Source organism: Rhea americana, unplaced genomic scaffold (assembly GCF_003343005.1).
Source record: "Rhea americana isolate MKP2758 unplaced genomic scaffold, rheAme1 scaffold_216, whole genome shotgun sequence".
In the NCBI taxonomy this organism is placed as follows: Eukaryota; Metazoa; Chordata; class Aves; order Rheiformes; family Rheidae; genus Rhea; species Rhea americana.
In genome coordinates, this window is record NW_028186312.1 from 339,860 (window position 1) to 362,465 (window position 22,606).

Sequence of the window (22,606 nt, forward strand, 5' to 3'; positions counted from 1 at the left end):
GAATATGACTGACAACTTCAGTTCCTCAATTTCAACAGAGGTTCTTTCTTTTACCTTTCATATGATGTGAGGCAAAGAATTGGTAATATAATCGTAAGTGCTGGGAATTTTTGAATAGTAAGCAATCGCAAATAGTTATCTTTCTCTGTGTATTATAATGTAAGTTTTATAAAGAAACAACATGTAAAAAAAATATTTTGCAGGATAATGTTCCTGAATTACAGGAAGGATTTATAATTAATATTACACATGTGCAACTGGTAGATTCTCCTCCTACTGGAGGTCAACCAAGTATGAAGAGGCTTGGGCTAGAAATAGCTGAAATAACAATTGAAGAGAATGATGACCCCAGAGGAATATTTAGTTTCAGCATTATAAAGGTAAGACTGAATGAAAAATATTTAAAGCTGCTTTCCAGCAGGAGAGTCTGTGTTTTCAGACCATTTTTAATTGTATTATAATAGATTTTATAAGATAAAATTGTTCCAGATAAATAGGACAGATTCTAGGTTAAAAAAATCTTACGTAGAAGTTTCTTCACAGTTACTGTATTAAGTTCATTATGGGGCTGAAAGCGCTTAAATCGTAGCGTCATACCATAATTCAGGTTGAAAGGGACATCACAAGGTCATCTAATCCAGTCTTTTGCTCAAAGCAAAAGCTTTTAATGTAGAACCCTGCAGATTTTGTTGCTTTTGAACATTTCAGTGTCAACTTTTAGCAGAGAAGTATTTGCTGTGGAACAGCAGTTTCTTACTGAATTTTCAGGATGCGAGTGGAGCTGTTCCTGCTTATGAAATACCACCACCACAGAATATACTGAAACTTCCAGTTGTTCGACAGGCTGGAAGCTTTGGGTCAGTAACTCTGTTTTGGGAAGCTACTCAGTCAACTGCAAGCTTTGAAGACTTTACACCAGCGTTTGGAAACCTTACATTTGCAGATGGGCAGGTATGTACTTGCTGAAAATGCTCTGGGTTACCATCTTAAAGTTTCTCTTCTTTTCCTCTGGTAGAATTTGCATCTGTTAATTGAAGACATTTTCTTTATGGTCTGAATCCTGCCTTATGTGCATGAATGATGCTGCTGACTTCAGCACTCTAACATGCAAAACTAAAATGTTTATAAATGTTGACCAAGTAGGGATATATGCTTTTGCTATCTCCACCAGTGAGGACATAATTTATTTCCCTCTTATGTTGAAAATTTGTAACATTATCAGTGTTTTGTATGAACTCACACAATGAACCTATGTGTTTCTCTAGCTATAGTCTTGGTACTGTTTAAAATTACATGTTTTTTCTGAAAATACGAAGTGTATATATTAAGGAGTTCTGATTTCAAATGTCAAAACTGTTTGTTCACACACACAAAAGGATATACTTTATGTACACAGTTTTGGTTAAAGTTCAGTATTATCCACCTATGCATTCCACTGAGTATCAAAGTACAGCAATCAGCTGTTTTAATGTGCAAGATTTGCCATAGATGAACTTATTAAAAGCACTATTGAAGTTTTACCTTAAGCGTATGAAGAAATAAGCATGAGTAGCAATGCATATTTGTCTGTTATTAAATAAAATTTATCTCTTTCAATTTTACATTTTTCAAGCAATTCAGAGAGTATTTTAAATGAAGCTTAGACTTTTTTAAAAAGTTTTTTTTTTACAGGCTGCAGGAGAAATAGAAATTACAATCATAGATGATAGTGAAGTTGAATTCCTTGAGATATTCAAGATTACCCTAATGAGGGTAACAGGTGGTGCAAGACTTGGGAATGACACTGTGGTAACTGTTGCTATTCCACCAAATGATTCCCCTGTTGGAGTATTTGGATTTGAAGAAAAGACTGTGAGTATGATTGGGATTGCACTCTCTCCTGCAAAAACAGGATAATGTTTTTGTATTGCTACCACATAGCTGCTTTTGGTAAGCCTTTGTTGCAGTAGAACTCATGATATTTTTTTTTTTTCACTGAAAGACTTGCTTGTGCTTGTTTTCATCTAGCTACATAGGTGGTAGTGTCCATAAAAGTCCTGCAGCATAGATTTAGGTTTTTGCCTGAGTGGGTCAATTTAATTCAATATGATAAGAATTCAGGACATCCCAAGTAGAATTTGTGGTGCTCTGTTGAATGTTGAAAAGGTTTTTAATAATCTGTATTACTGAAACAAAAACATGGAAAAAGAATTACAAATGGAATCTTATCTTAGTTATTGTCAATGAATGATTTGCTACTCGGCATTTTGCTGGTGCTGTGCCTATTTGTGACTCATTGTCTGCAATTGTTTTGAATCGTAGAGCATACAAAAATAACTTGTGACTAATCTTTGCTAGCAGAATTCAACACATTTCTTATATCTATTATCTTTGTGTTGATTTTCACTCTTGTCCTTATTTTACGTTTTCATTGATAATGTTCTCTTTTTTTTTTTTGAAGTCTGTTTTTATAGCAACATAATGTATTGATGCATTTTACTGCCGTTCCTACTTCCTTCTCCTCCTCCTCCTTCTCTTCAGGTGACAGTGAAAGAACCTCAGACACCTGATGATGCTGCTGCAACTGTCTTTCTCACTGTAACTCGGAGTCAGGGAGGACATGGAGCAGTTCAAGTGATATGGATTATTGAAGAGGCAGCCAGATATGATCTGACTCCTCTGAATGGTACTCTTCACTTCAATGAGGTATTTCTGATATTACAGTAAATGATTTAGTCTTAAATTTACAGATATTTTTTCTTCTTTTTTGTATTTGCATGGTTATATTATGGGTTTCTAAAGGTAGTGGGTTAAGCACTATACCAGTAGCAAAAGGCCAGTTTGAACTGGTGGGGTTGGCCATATGTAGTGTTTTTTTGAACAAAAAGGGAAAGCTGATGTGCTATCTTTAAATCAGTATAATGTAATCATCAGGAAGACAGGCTCTTTGAATCTAGATTGTTTCTTTAATTAAGAAAGAGGAACACAGATATACTGAATGTGAAGAATGATTACAGAAACAGCTATTGCATTTATTTTACCAATGACTGAGCAAAAATGATGTTGAAAAGATGAGAAAGATAAGATAAATAGTAGATCACCCAAGTGACTGTCAAATTGGACAGTGTTATTTGAATGTACTCTGTGTTTCATGGCAGGCTAAAACTCTGAAATAGGGGTTGAGATGTTGAATATTGTCATGCTGTTGTTATTACTCTTAATCATTTGTCTATTACAGGCTACTTGAAATGCTGAATAAAGTGTTTTAAGATAAAGCATAATCTATTCTATCTATACAAGGCTGCTTTACATCAAATAAATAGGCATGCTTGTTGTCTCTTTTGATCAACTGAAATTTATATTTTTTTGTAAGTCTACTAGTAGCTGGCACAGTATTGGTGTAATTTACTAACCTATCTCTATTGATGGACCTGGAAATAGACTTTTATTCCTGAAATTCTTACATACATGTGTGTGTGTATGTATATATAGAGAGAACAAGAACATTAAAGGAAGGATCGATGTATAGCTAATTTTATTGACAGTGTTATTTTAAGCAAATGCTTAAAATAAGAACACAGGGAAAAATGTGGACTAGACAGGAATTTGCTCTGATCCTGCATATCTAATCTTAATAATGTTCTTCCATAGAATTTACATATTCCATCAAATAAGCACTTTCTGGTGGAAAAGATTTCATATAGAAAGTTTTCTCTGAGTTTAAAACTTTGATGTGCATAGTTATAAAAAATGTAAGTTATTCAAGAAAAAATAGCCAGTTTTGGTAGGAGGGAGGTGCAGTATTTGATAGGCAATTTTTCTTCTTTATTAATGTGCAAAAAACCTTTTCAGCTAAGATAAAAACTTCTTATTTGCAAAAAGTCAGATTACAGAATATATCAGCATATGCATACCTAACACTCGAATTGTTTAAAAAAAACCCACTTTCTTGCACAGTGTTGTGTTTTACTTTAATTTACTTGATGTATCTCTGTTTTCTGGTATTTCTACATGATGCAGACTGAATCCCAGAAGCTGATTGTTTTACATGCAGTACAAGATAGTATATTGGAAGGGAATGAAACATTTATAATTCGGCTAGTCTCTACTGGTGATGCAGAGATATCCCCTATAAATGGTAAAATTTTAATTCATTCTGTTCTGTTTTGGGGCATTTTGCATGAGAATTTAAGAAAGTCTATTCATATTTACTCTGCAGCACTTGTGTATGTGGCGTGTAGCTAGTTGTTAGCAGCTTGAACTATCAGTCTTTCTCCTTCCTAAATTGTTTGCTTGTCTCAAGAAATTAAGAAGAATTATGAGTCATAGTTTTTCATTCTAAATTAATTGTTAGCATAGACTTTTATGTTCAAGTGTTTAATTCCCCGCTTCAGATTAGATACTAAAAATTGTGCATAAGGAACTCATAACAAAAAGAAACAAAAAACAAAATGAGGTTCAGACCTGTAAGAATCATAGAAAAATTTTGTTTTGGAAGGGACCTTTCAGGGTGATCACCTAGTCCAAAATGCTGCTCAAGACACCACTGTTAGATTAAGTTTCCTTGGGCTTGTCCGCTCCAGTGCCAGGTATCTCTGAGGATGGAGACTGCACGGGCTCTCTGCATAGGCAGTGCTTAACCACTCATATCACAAAAATTTTCAAAAATTACCTCTTTTTTTGTAAATATTGTTTATTTACCATAAGAACCTTTATTCTCCTCATAGGTCTGGCAACCATCATTATTGTGGGGGACGAAGGAGCTTCGGGGATGGTTGGGATAGCTCGCTCATCCACACATGTTCTGATTGGAGAACCTTCAGGAAATTATAATGGAACTGCTCTTATTAGGTAGGCACATCACTGTTTTTTCTGAAGAAAGGACAGCAATCTTCAGGATTTTTAGAAATTGGGACTCCACATTTGTCATGCCTTTCTTGGGTGCTTTATTTACTTATCACTTCTAAAACCAAAACTATTTTTAAAACCAGATGCCTGGTTTTGAAACAGGGCAAAATATGCAACCTATGTTTAAAACCAGTTCAGTATTATTGCGGAGCCCTGAATATTCCTCTCTGAATTATTTGCAATATGAATACATTAAAGGAAAAATGATGTTAATAAAAGGAGAGGGGAAAGGAAATCGATTACATGTCAAGATTATCTGTGTTTTTCAAGACTGGATAAGTACTATTACAAAACTGTGTGTCTGTATTTTGCTATGATGGTTAACAAAACCAAATTGGAAACTGAGTTTTTAGTTGAAACAAGATACAATTGTATTACTGCATTCAGTCAACTGAGAACAGGATGAAGGTGTTACTGTATTGGGGGGCAGGTTTAGCTCAGTTGGTTAGAGCATGGTGCTGCTAATGTCAAGGTCATGGGCTACGGTGAGGGGTGGACTAGATGATCTCCAGAGGTCCCTTCCAACCTTACCATTCTATGATGATCTATGATCTATGTCTTTTCAGAGCGTTGAAAAATTGGAAAACTCTTCTATGTGCCCCCAGACGTAAACAGCAGAATGTTTTGCTCTAAGAAGCGCAAAAGTAAAGCCGACGCTTTGTGCAGCAGTAGTTGTGCCAGTATAGATCATATTAAGCAAGGCAAATTTTTGTTGCAGCTTACAGTTCACCAAGATTTGAGTCATGAGTAGGATTTGGCTTTAGATTTTTAAAGAAGCAGCAGATAAAACATTTCCTAAGTGACCTCATACTAGTCCGCTAGGGTCTTTGTGCTTTAAAAAGCAAATTGCCTCTGGACACTACCTCTTAGTCCCCTTTTGGGTCTGGTTTGCATCTGTACCTCCTAAAAAGCAGAATGGAAGCAAGAGAGAGCTCAAATTTCAGCCCCCACCTTCAGGCTATTGGTGCAAAGAAACTGTGAAGCACTCTCCTTAAAGATAATAGCTCAGAATGCCTCCCAAGGTGGGGAAATCGAACAGAACTGCAAAAATGTTATTGCTCTGAGGAGTAAATTTTACAGATCTTAATAGTGACTGAAGATATTAAAATTCAAGCTTCGCAGTGCTGATAACATTTCTTTCAGGCACAATAATATAGCAGTGTACTGGTTGTCTCTGCACAGATACTGAATGTTAAAGATAGAAAATTAAATCTCTTTTTGTGTTGTTATCTGCAGCCTGGTACGTGGTCCAGGGATTTTTGGTGAGGTCAAAGTATATTGGAATATAACACCTCCTCATCATAAAGAATTTGCTGAGATCTCAGGAACCTTGACAATGCGAGATAGGCAGTCTGCAGCTGTTGTTCTAATACAGGTATATGAGAGATTTTACAGTGTGAGCTATTTCCAGTGCTTCCTTTTGTTTGGATAGTATCTTGGTTAAAAATTAATTCTGCATCTGTCTCTGAAATGGTTTATATCCTTTTAACTGTCATTGGTTCTCTTTCCCTAGGCTGTAGATGATAACCATCCTGAGGAGAAGCATTACTACCAGTTTCAACTGACTGGAATTAGTGATGGAGGACTCATAAATGAATCTAGCAGCACAGCAAATATTACCATGGTTGCTAGCGACTTTCCATATGGACAGTTTACATTTTCACAGGAACTATTGCAAACAACAGAAGAAGAAAAATGGGTATTAGATTGAAATTCTTCCACGTGTAAAATACTCTTGGTAGTTTAACTTCAGAAAAAATTAAAGCTAAGATTTATTCAGCATTTATCATCATACGGTCTCCAGAATTGCTCTCTGAGTCTTTTGGAATTTATTAATACTCTGGGAAGGAATGCCACCTATTAAATTGCATATAATCTGTACTTAATATAGGAAATCATTGGTACCTATCAGACCTGTTGAAAAGCTGCCTGTAGAATGGTCTCCTAAAAGAAACTAACAAAAATGAAGTCATTTGTAAAGAAAATGTCCTCTCTCCCTTAGGTTAACATCACTGTTGTACGCTCTAGTGGATGCTATGGCAAAGTGCATCTGTGGTTGCAGATAATAAATGGAACTGCTAAGGAGGGAATTGATTTCACTCCTACAGTAAGAGAAGTGTTGTTTGAACCAGATGAGGAAAATAAAATTATTTTTATTGAAATTCATGATGATGACTTTCCTGAAGGTCCTGAAGACTTTTTAGTGACAATAACCAAAGTGGAACTCCAAGGAAGGTAAGCATAAAATTTCCGTTAGAATGGAAGATTGATTACAATCCAAAGAACATAATATATATGGAATCCGTCCTAACTGCAATAAGGTTTCTGTTTGATTCCTGCTCTGTTTTACTAAAAAATTTCATAAGATGGCTATAGAAGTGATCACAATAAGAAATTCATGTATGGAGAACCTACTGAACATTAATATAAACATTTTGCTGATTAAGATTCATTTAAACTAAAAATTCGTACATAACATACATTTCGTGAAGCATATATGCTTTTATGTTGTTAGAAGTGGAAAAACAAATGTTTGCAAGATTTTGTATTCAAAAAATAAGTATATTCTATAATAAGTAAAATATGACTATTTAGTTGGGATATGTTTATGAAGTTAGAAATGTTATAGATGCTTTAGAAATACTTAATAGAAGTATTTAGAATACTTAATAGAAATATGGAAAGAATATACCAAAAGAGATGACAATGCAGAAATAATGACACTAACTCAGGCAATATTGTTATATTGGTGTTTTTAGAACCGTATTGTAGATACATCTGCATTCAGTTCCTTTTTACTTACTAAATTAGTTAATTACTGTTAAGTAGCTGTTACAATCCATCAAAAATATAAATGAATTGGAAATGAGAAAATGCAGGAAAGAAGCGTGATGTCTTTTGATGAATTGCTCTATACAATCACTTCCTGTGCATGTATAATGAAATCTAAAACCTGTATATTCATGATGCACTGGATTTTTCTATTCATGTRTATGTCGTCATGAATAAAAATACACGTGGCATATATGAAATTGTCACTGTACTGAACTCCTTTGGTGTGGTGCTAACTACTAACTCTAGTTATTTTCATAAATATCTCCTACAGGAAGTTATATTAAACATTTGTATTAACAGAAACCGTATTGAGAAAGATGGTCACAGTTGGATTCTAAAACAGATGTAAAAACACGAGCCATTATGATGACCTTTTCACGTGTTAGCAAGGGGCTCCACCATGGCAAACAATCTCTATTATTTAAATCTTTGCTGATCCAAGATTTTAAGGTTTCTCTCTGACAGCACTGTCTCATTAGTGGACAGGGTTTCATTATTAATGGACAGTTTATCATCTTTACTTAGATGATAAAACTAACTACCTCATTAATAATTTCCTTGATTTTGTCAAGTTGCATGAAAGTCAAATAAGAAAGACAAAATGGGACAGAAAAAGCAGAAGATACACATTTTGGGAAATAAGATGCTACTTTTCCATATATATTAGTTTGCAAAAGTGTGGCCAAAAGGTCTATAGTGATAACTGTCAGAATATATAAGTATTTGTGGCAATCTACAGATTGTCATACATGCATCTTAATGCTTCAACAAAAACAGTTAAATTTTGTTTTCTTTCCAATGTTCTTGCAAGTGGATTTGATTTTACCATAAAAGAAAATGGACTACAAGTGGATCAACCCCCAGTGGTAGGAAATATCTCCACGCTGCGAGTCGTCATAGCAAAGAGTGACAATGCAGAAGGCATCATAGAATTTGATCCTCAGTATGTTGTTCTACAGGGTAAGTTGACTTTAATTTTCAGTGCGATTTAAAGGATAAGCCTGTAACTAAGGCATAAATTTGAGTTATCTTTCAACATCTATTCTGAGCTCTGGTGCAAGCTATATAAGCATCTGTAAATAAGTTCTTCAGCATTTTTTCTTTGTACTTTCAGCCATTATAGAAAGATTAAAAGCGCTGTTGTGCAATGTTTTATTTACTTTTGTGCGTAGGGCGATAAACTTGGGAGGGGGGCAGGAAGAAAGAGCACTACTTTTTTCATTGTCTATCATGATAAGAACAGATTTTTTTTTTATAAGTCAGATTATACTCAGTATATTTTGTGGGAAAACTCTAAAATTGTGTTTGGAATGTATAACAGCAATGCTGAAATTACTTTGATATTGCTAGATGTAAAGTACTATAGGAAAGTGTAACCATTGCTTCTTTTTGATATTTCTTTGTGTATATTATCATTAAAAATTTATAAGTATAGTGCAACCTAATACGTATGCATATTAACAAAAATTGAAACCTATTTTTTTTGTCTATTTCTGAAGACGTAGAAAAAACAGAAGGAATGAATTTGGCCAGCAGTAATAATTTAATTCTATGTCAGCATTCTGCCTGGTTTTCTTAGGTCCGCTTAAGGTAGCTCTTAAATATTTCTTACAGTCTTAGACTATTTCTAAATGGAGGTAGCTTGGCTGCTTAATTAAATGCTTTTAAAAACTATCTGGAATGATCTATCATATTTATTAGCCTTTTACATAATCGTGAAGACTTGCTTTTACATACTCTTTGAAGGTAAAATTAGTTACCATGGTATTGTACAGCACACTAAAATGTAATCTTCTTTTAAAGGTATGGTGGACATTCATGAAATGAGGTATGCAAATAACAGGGTAGAATAATTTTTCCTATTCATTTTTTTCCTGTTTCAGATTCGGTTGTTAAAAAGCTTTTACATTGACTTTAAAAACTTGAATGGGAAAAAGGAGAGAGGAAAACTTAAAAGCATAAACCATGTTTTTTCTCCTTGATTTAAGGAAGTGTATGTAACTGTGCTACAAGGAACAAATCTGCTTGCTTGAATTAAAATTACATTAGACATGGAGTATCTGCTTTACAAAAGCAGCACTCACAGTTGCTTCCAAAAATCCTAGATTTATTGATAAAAATGGGGTTAATTACACAATCCATTATATTTTGAATCTATATTTGAGATAGAATATCTGTAATAGGTTGTTCTCAATTGTTCTTGCAGTGGAAGAGGATGCTGGAGTGATCATGCTTCCTGTAGTGAGAAAGCTTGGAACTTTTGGCTTTGTAACAGCTGATTTTCTCTCTCGAAGTATTTCTGCACTTCCTAATGGTGTTGACTACTTCATCCATAACAACTCTGTCATTTTTCATCATGGTCAGAATGAGACTTTTATCTATATCTCTATTATAGATGATGAAGAAAGGTAATTCATTTTTCAGATATTTACTTACTAATTTACTTTTGAGTAATCTTCTTTTAGCCTGTGTTCTATACTGACATGTAGAATTTAAATTGAAAACAAATTGCTGCAGTGGTTAAAAAGAAAAAAAAAAAGACTAACTTTAACAGAAAAAACTCCATTGTTATTAAAGTTTCATATGTCATGTAAAACTTTATGCAAAACCAAGATATTTTTCTCATCAGATTATCAGAAATATTAGGTGTTACTAACATTGCCATGAATGATAAAATATTTTGCACCATTTTCTTCCTTTTAAAAAAGAGAGCTATTTAACATGGGTAGAATATAGCATATTACTTTTATTTCAGATATTATCATCCTTACAGATGGAAGGAACCTTGAATTGTGCATTTACAGGGCTATTTTCTGTATATGTTCAAACTATGACTACACAGGATCAGTTAGATATATAATTGAATTTTTAAGAATAGTTTCAAGTAGTTTTTCTTAAAATTCTGCGAATCTCTCTTTTTTGGTACAGTGAATTTGCTGAACAATTTGAAATCCAGCTGACAGGAGCTACTGGTGGAGCAGTCCTTGGGCTCCATTTAGTGAGCCAGGTCACTATTGCTAAAAGTGATTTCCCCCATGGTATTGTCCGATTTCTCAACCAAAGCAGAATTATTCTTCCCAACCCTGATACATCCATGACAACGTCCCTGGTGCTGGAAAGAACTGGCAGATTGCTAGGAGACATACAGGTAGGCTCTGGCTGTAGAAGATTGTGAATGCTTTCCAGTAACTAGTTCAGAAAGCTACTGCATTATCTTTCAAAAACCGCTTTGTGACTTACTTCTAAAAGGATAATTGCTGTTTTTTATTAAACATCTTTGCATATAGTTGCAGTATAAAAGCAAATACTATTACCTTTATTAATTTTTCTTTCTGCCCCTGCTTTCCTCCTATCATATATTATGGTCTTGTGCTTTGTTTTAAATTAGCTCTTAATTCTATCAAAAATAACCCAATTAATTTCAAGCACCAGCAGTAGTTTCATTCAAATCACATGAATTACTTTCTAAAGTTGTTCAGAATTTTTTCGGTAAGTTGTCTACTGTGCATTTTCTAGATTTTTCTGTCTGCTGTACCAAATGCTGATAAAGGAAGATGTAGATATGAATCAGCATGAATGTCCTCTTTACAGCAGCACTTTACAGGGATAATTTTGATCAGGAGTACTGATTTGGGGTGCTTTGCAAAACAAACGGTGAAAGGGTGCAAAATAGAAACTGGCCTGTGTGTTTCCTTTTACGTGCTAATTAAAGCTCAGTTTCTCTTCTGTTTATTAATGTCATGAATTTAGAATTGTTTTGTAAATTGGCATTATGATGACCTCCTCACAATTTTCTTTTGCAATTCATCATATTTATTTTGCCAAAAGATTACAAAATTTCCCACATGCAATTCATTATGAATATTCTGTCTTCCATATTAACAACACCAATTTAAACAGTATTAGTCACCTTACCTTAAACACCATTAGTCTTATATCGGATACAAGAATCTTATGTCACTTATGCTATGTTATGATTTCTTTGTCTGGGAGGATATTATTATATACCACTGCTCTAAATTTGAAACTGGTATCTTCCACAGATTAATTGGGACATTTTAGGGCCCAATTCAGAAGAGGTTTTATCTCCCCTGAATGGTGACATTGGTGACCCTGTGAATGGATCATTCTATTTTAAAGAAGGAGAAGGAGGTCTGAGAGCTATTAATCTGCAAATCTATCCTCATGAAGAAGTTGAAGTTCAGGAGATCTTCATTATTAGACTGAGCCTTGTGAAAGGTGAAACAGAAATAGATCCCAAAGCAACCAACGTTACACTAATAGTAAGTCACCATTGCGTTCCTTTCTTCTCTTTCCCACATCTCTGTTGATAATTGGTATTTATCCTACAAAACCGTTAAACATTACTGTGACTTATTGCATAGTTGTTATTTGGCTTTCTTTTCCCCTGTACCACTGAGGAGCACTGTTACAGCTTCACTTCTGAAAAAAGAATGTAAATTCTTTACCAGTAAAAATTGGTATATAAACCCAAACTTGGCCTTCTTTCTTACATGTTTTCATGGCCCTCTTAGGAGAGGGGATGGATTTGGGTCCTAATTCCTGCATGTCAGTTTGGTATTCATCCCTTCTCTGACATACTCTTCTCCAGATGGTATATATAAAAGAAAGGAGAGAATCTGGTTGTAACAGAGTAAGGCCTACAGGTAGGGGGAAAATACAGAAATATGTGGGAGAAGCAGGGGGAGTTGTCGAGAATCGCTTGCTTTTAGGGGTATTGAAACAAAGGAAGTATTTGCGAGAACATTCTAAGAAGGCAGCAAAAAACCAAATCCTTCTTATAAATAGGATTTTTATTTTTATTTTTCCTGATTTTTGGAGTAAAGTAATGCTGGAATCAGGTGCTATTTTCACAGACTCCTCAGGTTCTTCCTCAGGGACTCAGTTTTATTCCTTCAACTGGATTGCTTTGTCCTGCTTCTCAGCAGACACTGATGGCTTCTGCAGAGCTAATACAGGGCAAGGCCCTTGGTTTCTTTATGTAGCCTGATTGTTTTGTCAGGCAAAACTACATCTGTGTAGTGAGAAATCACAAAGCAATCACAAAATGGCTTCACATCCTAGGGTTGCTTCTTCTGTATGTTGGTACCTCCCTCCATTTCTCCTTAGCTTTTCAAAAGCTATGGGAAGAAACTGTAGAGATTAGACTGTTTTTTATTACTTTTGTGAAAGTTCATCTTTTGTGTCAAAAGTTTTAACCTGTATTTGCAGCAAGGGTTTTTCAAAGATCTACTTGTCTGCTTGTGTCTCTGATCTTTTGTTCTCATCAGTCAGGTTGAGGGGGGATTTAGTTTGCTTCCTATTTTCAGAAAGTCAATGATATCAAWGGGTTCTACACATACATCTGTAAGTACTGACTGACAATTAGGAGATACGTTAGTTATTATTGGATGTCTAGATGTTTCAGAGAACTACTCTTGAAAGAAAACTCAGTTTTAAGTCGTATCATAAATTCTTGTTGCTGCAGCTAGTGATTCACGCAGATGGATGTGGATGAGCTCTGTCCCAGAGGCTGAGTTTGCAAATTTGTAATGTTAGAAGAATTTCTATACACCAGCCTAATGTGCCTGAGCATTTCCTGTTTTATTATCAGGATACTTAAACAATGCATTTGAAATAGAACCCTGTCCTTTTCTTTCTTGTACAGCACTGATAACCTGAAAAGAGGACATTCATGCTTTCTCTGCTCTTAATATCTTATTTCATCTTCATAGGATGAAATATTCCACGGGAAAACACTCCATGGGAGTGTTCCTTTACTCTCTGAAACGTGTCTAGACCATTTAAAATTTGTGAGCAATCAGAATCATTGTCATTGACTGGATTTCATAATAGCACTTCTTTTCTTCAGAGCCTCAGAGCTTTGCATCTTTATTGATAGCATCATACTATTGACACATGTTCAATTTATAACCTGCTCCTCCTCCTTCATCTACACTGTAGGATCTTCTCACAAAAGAACAAGTCGCCCACAGATTTAGTGTAAGAATCTTGCTGTGCCTGTGTGTCCTTCGTATCACTCCCTTCTGAGACCTTAGTGGTTCTATCTTCTGTTTGCTTTTCATTCATACAGTCTCTGTTCTAATTGCTACTGTACTCTTGAATCTTTTTATGAGAAAACTCAATAAGATGTGCCTTCTTGCATGTAGCAATGAAAATCTCAGTGATTTAAACAAGAAAATAACTCATTCTATATTTTTGATTTATTTGTTTGTTTATTTCTTTCTGTATAGATACAGAAGTTTGGTGATCCTAATGGCATTGTACAGTTTGCTCCTGAATCATTATCTGAGAAGAACTTTACAGAACCCTCAGCAGTGGAAGGGCCACAGAGTATTACACTATTTGTCAAACGAGTTCAAGGCACTGTGGGAAACATAACGGTATTCTTGCTCTTGTTTGGTTTCCTTGTGAACAGTATAATCTGAAATTGTCCTCAGGATGAACATATGGAGGACAATGGGAATAATTTTTTCCATGTCTTTCAGTTGCTCGTTTTTCATTTCATTTTGAAATGCTGCCTTTTGGACTGAATTTAGCAAGGGCTTCAGCCCTAGTATTTATGGTTTGGAAAGTCATCTCCATCTCTTCACTGGTCAGGGAAAAAAATCACGAAACTATACATATTACATTCCCTCTCCCTCTCATCATGGAACATACTTCCATAGTAAGCCTTCTTTGAGATGATCACAAATTACTCTTTTCTAGCCATTTCTCAAGCTAAGAACTGGACTTTTAAAATTTTGAATCATGACTGACATTGAATTTTACCTGAAGTTGTTTAGAATTCAGCATTTTAATGAGTATTTATGTTTCATTTTAAAATTTCAATTAAAAAAAACATCTGCTGTGTTTAGTCTTAGCCCCTCTCTGGACTGAGGAATCTTTAAGAGAGGAAAAGCAGTGAAGAGTTTGTACAAATAGAAATATTTTYAAAAAATGTTTGAGATTCTATGTGATTCGTCTTAAGATTTGCAGAGGAAATCCACGTTCATAGTGCTGTTGTTAGAGGAACACATTCTGCTTTTGTAAGATGGTCTGTGAACATCTTTCTGTGTATACCAAAAGAATTTGTTTTACCAGCTTAAAACTGATCTATGCTCTGTGCTATCTATACTGAATCCTGAATGTGAAAGTTTCTGACTCTGTGGTAATTTGATTTTGTTTTGTTTTTCACTTATTTCAGATTTACTGGGAAATATGTAGTGATTCTGACATCACAGGTGACTTCCTTCAGACAGAGGGATCTGTTGTCATGGCTGACCAGCAGAGTACGGCTGAGATAATTATCTACCTGTTACCTGATGATGTTCCAGAACTGGATGAAAACTATGTGGTACAGCTGATTTCAGTGGAAGGTGGAGCAGATTTAGACCAAGAGAAAAGAATTTTAAAGATCAGTGTTTTTGCAAATGATGATCCCTATGGAGTATTTGCCTTGTACTCAGATCAGCAGTCAGTATTAGTAGAGAGAGACCTTAGTCGGTATGTTCAGATTAATGTAACTCGGCATGCTGGGGCATTTGGAGAAGTTATTGTTGAGTACCATATCTTGTCTCCTCATGAAGAAGCACTAATTGCACCCGAGAATGTGATGGGATACCTATTGGTAAAAGATGGTGCCAGCTTTGAAGTGAAAAGAGTGCCAATAAGCAGCCAGGTCTGTAATATCATTTTAGCTTCTTAGATAGCTGTTGTTTACGTTTGTGTTCATGACAATACAAATGTGTTGGAATAAGATATTAAACTCTGAATAGTATCTACTGTTAAGGTGCAGAAAAGAGTTTTAATATTACGGGTTTCCTATAAATGGAATATAAATGTGGTTAAATACCACTTTTTCAAAAATCAGTACTGTGCATATATTCTTGTATTCAGTTTGTCCTTTCATTATTGCTTTGTGTTGTTATCATTTCAATTTTTTAAATCATTACATGCATCCAATTTTTTTTCTTAAGTTCACCTGTTGAATTGTTGGTAGTGATCTGTGGGACTCATGAAGCAGTATATACATTCATCTTCAGTTTTATGCACTCCCTTGTTGTTTTTTGTTATTACAGTTTCACATCTACACTTGGGTAAAACCTAAGGACTAAAAGCAAGTTGAGGGTCACTGTGTTAGATACAATTCAAAAAAATGGCAATAATTGCTTTACAAACATTCCAACAAACTGCTTCACAACATTGATGTTTAATCTGTAGCTGTTTTCAGAAAGATGATCAACAAATTATTTGTATTGAAAACATTGATTTTTGTATGGAAATAGAACAAAAGTTGCAGATGGTTGGTTCTATTGCATAATCCTTGAAATTAGTGGATATCATGTTTTTAGTGAAATTAATTTTCTACCTCTTTATTTAAATTCTCTCTCTCAAAGGCATTTCTTTTACTGGGATTGAATTTTACTCTAGAGCTCATCAGTGTAAGCCTGGTAAGGGGAAGTGCCAAGGATGTGCCTAAAATATTAGAAAAAGCAAAGTCAGCTATTCTGCTTGTTCCTGAAGAAGCTGCCAACTCACAGGTGAGTAAACTGGCTGTAGTGTAACACATCTGCCACAGGAGGGAGACACTTCAACACTTCATTGCAAAAGATAACTGCTGTAAGGTTTCAACTGACACCTTAGCAATTTTCATAATCACAGTCAATTTAACAACTCACAAGATTTTTCCATTTATTACTTAGAGTATGTGTTATCTAGTCTTTGCATATTTTTCAATTCTTATAGAAATGTGTTAATACTGTTTAAAAATGTCTTCATCTGTTCATTATACATTCAAAAAAACTCTAGAGTAAATAGTGTAAGTATTATGGTTAAGGTATAATTTTGTTTTCATGAAGTGAAATCTCTAAGGCTTAGTGGAAAATAACCAATTCTGGACAGCATTATGTCTTAAGGAATGACAGCCCAAGAGTAAGTAATAGCATGTACGCAGTAGTACGTACGAAGAGATAGTCTTGCAGTTGTTGCCTGTGAGCATTAAGTTTGTGTTTGTTTTCCTTTAAAGGACAGACACACAATGCTTTGTGTATGTACATCTGAGACATATCTGTTCCTTTTCCCTGAGATATAATTCTCAATAATCTCATAAATATTGTTAAAGACTTGTGAAAGAAGTGTGGATGTATACAGAGTTGTTATAATTACTTGCAGTGTGCTTACACATACATTATTCCAGATTCTTATCTCATCTTACACAACAAAATTTATTATGTTTCCATAGGTTGGCTTTGAATCTGTTATTTTACGACTTACAAACGTTGTATCAGGAACAGGTCAGGCTGTGATAACCAGAGAAGGAGTTTATGGTTCTGTAACAGTTCACTGGATTTCTGGATATCCACCAGACTTAATAACTGACTTTGTTCATCCAGGAAATATTACTCCTTCATTTGGTGAGTATTTGCCTGAAGAAAGAGAAGTTCCATGAGTGATGAAACCTCATTTTAATTAACATGTACCTGTACACGTTTCCTTCCTTAATTTAGCATCTTTAGAATGAAAGTATATGGTCTGATTTTTATCTATGATTGATACGTTTATTTAGTCAGTAAGAAAAAATTATGCTACACAGTCTGTGAGCTAAACACAATTCCATGCGCCTAAAGAAAAGACGATAGACTTTTGCTGTGCAGATTTCTCCTTCTTAAGTGGACTGGTATTGTGATTAAAGTCCCTATCTCAACATGTTTCCAGGTGAAAAGATGATTTCTGTCTAGTGATTTTGAATTGTACTGTCTGTCTTCTCCCTCTTTTAATTCAGGTAGTGCTGTATTTTCCTCTGGTGAACGGAGCAAAGTAATTTCATTTCAGGCTACTCCAAGCCTAAATAAACATGAGTCGTTTGCCATCTGTCTAACAGCAGTGCACAGCAATGTGTCTGGCGGGGCTCGCCTGAGGTAAGGATGTTAGAATCTTCAGTTGCACACATACTGTAAAAATTACGATTTGGGTACAGGAATACACCGTAAATACACCTTATACAAATCCCTATTAAATCACAGAAAGGTATGAATATGTAGTCTCTTCTTTGATAAATTTGTAAATCTTATCTCAGGTAGAAACAAATGTCAGTGCTGCAGATCTGACCTAATCAGAACTGAGGCTTTTCTCAAAGTCAAGTCTGTTTTGTGCCAATCGAATGCGAGGTGTAATAGGTATTGTTGCAATGATGGAGGCAGTTAAGGAAATGAAGAAGTCAAATCTACAGTTTTAGCCAGAAAGCAAAATAATGAAAGTGAAAAAGGTCTATATCAGAGTGATCTTCTCATGACACTTATTATTTGCCTTCTGACACTTCTCATTAATCTCCTTAAAAGTTCAGAATTAGATGATCTTTGATAACAAATGCTATTTTAAATAAATAAATTGAAACGAGTGATGCTCAGATGATATCTGTTATTTAAAAAATCATTTTAATCTTAGCAACTAAAGCATTATATTTGGTGAAGATTTCCATCTCAGTTAGTTGATTTATTTTTAAAATTATTTTCTTTTCATTCTTCCTTACTCATTGATGGCCAAAACCAGTATTATAAAAAAGAATGGACTTTGAGTAACAGTGTGTGTGAAGAAAGGTATTGTCTTCACCACATTACTTCCTTCAGATTACTTCCTCCATTTTCTGAGGAGGATCTTGTTTTATTTAACTTTTTACTGTCTCCTATATTGTCTCAGAATGAGTTCAGCCTGTGGAGGGCTGTTGGGCATGATCATTCCAAAAACACTTTTTAGGCAACCTCTTTATCTTCTCTCATACTGTTACTGTTTCTTCCCTCTACTGTTATCACCCAAATTCTATGGGTTTTTTCATCTATTTTCTCACAGCCATCATTGATAAGTCACTGGAAATTATTCTATTTGTGTGTTTTACTTTTTATATTTTGTGTTTCCTCACTTGACTTTTATATCTCCTATTTCAGGACAGGATTTACAGTAGCTGAAATTGAACCATTTGGGATCTTTCAGTTTGCTCTTAACTCAAGATACGTTTCGGTTGAAGAAGATGTTCAGGTAGTCACACTACATGTCCAAAGATTGTTTGGTTTTCAAAGTAATCTTACTCAATTGACATATGAGACTACTCCAGGAAGTGCCAAACCACTAGAAGACTTCAGACCCATCTATAATGGAGAGCTTATGTTTGTACGTTTTCAGACAAATGCTGTTGTAGAAATATCAATAATTGATGACTCTCTTTCTGAAATGGAGGAATTTTTTTTTGTAAATTTGACTGCTGTGGAAGTTTTGGGTGTTCAACCCTTGAATCCTAATTGGAGTCCACGTCTGAATCCAGCTTTCAGTGTTGCAACAATTAATATCCTGGCTAATGATATTGTTCATGGAATACTCAGTTTGGGTCCAGAGTTTGTTTATATTGAAGAAGATGCAAACAATGGTACTCCCAGCATGGCAATACTTCATATTAAAAGGACTCAAGGTTTTGCTGGTGATATTGGAGTAACAGTTAAAACCTTTGGTGGAATAAGTGCGCAGAGTGGAGTAGATCTGCATCCTTTTGAAAACACACATGGAAAATCAGACTTTACATGGGCAATGGAAGGAGAAGATTTTGAGGAACAGTCAGTCTCCCTGATTTTGCTGGATGGAGAAAGAGAGAGCAAAGTGTCCATCAAAATTGTTGATGATGATGAGCCTGAAGGACAGGAATTGTTCTATGTTTTCCTCTCAGATCCTGAATGTGGAGCTCGGATTGTGGAAGGAAAGGATGAATTTGGATTTGCTGCTTTTGCAACAGTAGTTATTGCAGGTAGCGTTTTTTATTAGAACAAATAGTAAATGAGTCTTAATTAGTTAACAGTAAATAACTCTAGTTTTATTGACAATTTTCATGTAAATGTTGGGATTTCTTATTGATGAATAAGCAGGGTATTTGATTCTCAAATCTGAGTATTTCAGCTCAGAGGAAGCTATCTAATGTTTCTGTACCAAGCCCCACCATACCTCACTTGGCAAGGTAGCTCAAGATACACTTTGTTTGTACTCCCTCTATAGATACTGCCTGAGTCTGTTCTTGCTCTGTTTTACTTGATGAAGAGAAAGGCTAAACTTTAACTTTTTTCCTTCATGTGTAGTGACATTGTGGTTTTTTTCTTTTTTTTTCAGCATTTTGCCACTGTAATATTGCATTGGGTTTCTACAAAGTTTAAAGAACAGAGGAATCTGTTCTCACTTTTTGATTCTATATATTTCATCTCTGAATTTGCTTAATTTAGTCATCCTCTGCTGCTGGAGAAGGAGGATAGCGATAGGCTTAAGTTAGCTATCTGGGGAAGAATTTTTCTCTTGGTTACGGCATGCTACTGTGGCAGGATAAGATCGTTGCTCCAATTTCCCTTAACTTGTAAATACCTATCAGATTTTTCCACTGAACATAAGTTAACAAGAAATCAGGATTTAATGAGAGGCTGTGAAGGTATTAGTCTTTCTAATTCATCCTCTTATTAGTCCTAGGGTTTGGGGAGGAGGGATTGTAGAGGATTGGGGGAGGTAAGATGGGATGAATAGAGGCTAAAGTCATGTCCTTGGAAGCCTATCTTTATCCCATAATCCGATATGATACACTGGCCATCTAGGGACGCCCTGAAGTCCATTTCTATTTAGAACAAGTATGTTTTAATGATTGTAGTAGACATAAGATTGATGAAGTGTGTATCTCTTAGGAGCATTATAAGCAAGGTTTTTTAAACTGTTATGGACTAGTCTATACACCTAGTCTCTTGAAGTCAAGGGACACAATTCAGTCAGTTTGCTGAATGCTGCGGAAAATGCAAGATTATCTGCATAGGTGCTGCTAGAATTCTCAAAATTATTTATTTTACCAGTTAAAATAATATGTAGTCATACTAACATTTGAAATTCTAGATAAATATGGAGTGCAAATTAAGAATTGTAATATTAAAAGACCTTTTCTTTTCTGTTCTTTGGAAATGTTCCCTGCTGGTACTTTGTAACATATTTCAGATATCAACTTTTCACTTTTTTAGCAGTTTTCTACATTAAAAAATGCAATTTAGTCTCAACTTAATTTTCTTGCAAATTACTTTCATGGACTGTTTCCCATATAGGAAAYGATCTTCAGAATGGCATTTTGGGATTCATTCCAGAAGTGCAAAGTGGTCTTGTTCTTGATGAAGACTCAGAAAATAGAGAGGTGCTGCTGTTTGTCACAAGGCAACCAAACAGGTGCAGACAACTGATAAAAGTGCTGTCCCTATGTGCTGTGCTGAATCAAGGATGCTGCTCTTAGTGGAAGAGGTTATCGTAGAATTTTTGTAATAAATCTTGCCTTTCAGTGCCCTTAAAAATTAGCCAGAATTTGGCAAACTTAAGTTGTAAATGTGAATAGGTTTGTCACAGTACTGTTGCTAAACAGAAAAAGGAAAAACAAGTATTTTCCAACTTGCACCGTAATGGAACAAGCGTGAGAGTAACTTCCCTATTGTTTAATGCTAAGTGTTTACTTTGCTAAAGGTGCAGTTAAATGTATAATCTCCTTGTTTACCTAAGTGTCAGCATTATGCTTATATCTTCTTTCATATAGATATTATATTTTTCTAACTAACACACATATACTTTGAACATTTATGTACGCTTTGAAAAAGTACAAGTACTCCAAGTTAATTTCAAACTACAGAGAAACCAGATTTTGCCTGGCTTTCCAAGCAATGTTTCCCTTTATATTCAGCAAAGTACTTGGGCATGTGCCTCACTTTCAGGCTCCAGTGACTCTTAGTCAGCTAATCTCACGTTTTCTGAAACAAGAGTTGAAAAACATATTGATCTGGTTGCCCTGAATTGCTTGATTTTTTTTTTTTCCTCGTGTGTTACTTTTTGTAATCCAATCAGGTTTTAACTTAGTAATTTAAAGAAAAAGAAAGAAATTTTCATCTTAAATCAGTTTCTTCCCTAGTGATAAGTTTTGAATAATAATGAAAAACAGATGCATTTCTAGGGTGTATGTTTCCTAATGCAGTAGTTGTTTCCTTCAGTACACGTTTGGTTGTTTTACTTTGCTTGTAGGGCTTTTGAAGATGTGAAGATCTTCTGGCGTGTGACATTTAATGAAACTTCTGTCGTCCTTCTTAAGGATGGCATAAACTTGGAGAATGAACTTGTGTCTGTACTAGGAGCCACCACTTGCATGGCAGGTCAAACAATGTGCAACATCTCTATTGAAATAAAACCTGATAATGTAAGCAATTCTTGTTCATTTATGTACAGCACTATGATGTTGGATGGCTATTTATTGAGATGGGAAACAATCTCTGATCCAGACAAATTGGGGTAGGACAGAGTATAAAGATGTTAACTCAGCATCCGCTCAGTTTTTTGGCGAGCATTGGCTTATTTTTAGGCTTTTACTGCCTCCATTGTGACCAGTAAAAATTCAGGAAGATGATAAGGGTTTAATTTGCAGAGTAAATTGCAGGTCTTGGGTTAGTACAGAACAGTAAGAAAAATCAGAATGCAGGCACTTCAGTGAAACATGTATTCATATAATGGACTATTATCCTTCACACAGTACATTTTTTAATTTATTGAAGCACTTTTAGTAGGGTTTATGCAAAGCATAAAGTAAGGCTGAAAATAATAAAGCCTGTAAGTAACAACATCACATTCAGCAAAAAACTGAGTACAACTGGTGCAGAATAAACCTACCACAGTGACCTATGGAAACTCTACTCAGTCATGAATCTGCGAGAAAGTCATGGGCTACCTGCAAGTCCGTTGCTGAGCACATCCAGCTTATGATTAACAAAGTTCATCTTAGGAGGCCATTTGGCATACATCAGTTGGGTGTGCCTAAGCCTAAGTGACTGGAGAGGCCAGCTGGTATTCA

The 22,606-nt window shown here is 35.1% G+C and overlaps 1 protein-coding gene across 1 annotated transcript in view; it reads left to right on the forward strand.

The window, feature by feature from the left end:
- ADGRV1 (adhesion G protein-coupled receptor V1) overlaps window positions 1–22,606 on the forward strand; it is a 273,263-nt gene that overhangs the window by 93,136 nt on the left and 157,521 nt on the right. Inside the window, exons 58-78 of the mRNA XM_085305143.1 lie at window positions 204–380; window positions 769–951; window positions 1,672–1,851; window positions 2,521–2,685; window positions 4,000–4,117; window positions 4,707–4,830; window positions 6,124–6,262; window positions 6,401–6,586; window positions 6,890–7,122; window positions 8,534–8,682; window positions 9,929–10,130; window positions 10,651–10,870; window positions 11,766–12,005; window positions 13,977–14,126; window positions 14,930–15,403; window positions 16,122–16,265; window positions 16,967–17,138; window positions 17,507–17,642; window positions 18,666–19,513; window positions 20,832–20,949; window positions 21,787–21,958. Of these exons, the coding sequence (XP_085161269.1) occupies window positions 204–380; window positions 769–951; window positions 1,672–1,851; window positions 2,521–2,685; window positions 4,000–4,117; window positions 4,707–4,830; window positions 6,124–6,262; window positions 6,401–6,586; window positions 6,890–7,122; window positions 8,534–8,682; window positions 9,929–10,130; window positions 10,651–10,870; window positions 11,766–12,005; window positions 13,977–14,126; window positions 14,930–15,403; window positions 16,122–16,265; window positions 16,967–17,138; window positions 17,507–17,642; window positions 18,666–19,513; window positions 20,832–20,949; window positions 21,787–21,958 (4,530 nt within the window). The remainder of the gene's footprint in view (window positions 1–203; window positions 381–768; window positions 952–1,671; window positions 1,852–2,520; window positions 2,686–3,999; window positions 4,118–4,706; window positions 4,831–6,123; window positions 6,263–6,400; window positions 6,587–6,889; window positions 7,123–8,533; window positions 8,683–9,928; window positions 10,131–10,650; window positions 10,871–11,765; window positions 12,006–13,976; window positions 14,127–14,929; window positions 15,404–16,121; window positions 16,266–16,966; window positions 17,139–17,506; window positions 17,643–18,665; window positions 19,514–20,831; window positions 20,950–21,786; window positions 21,959–22,606) is intronic.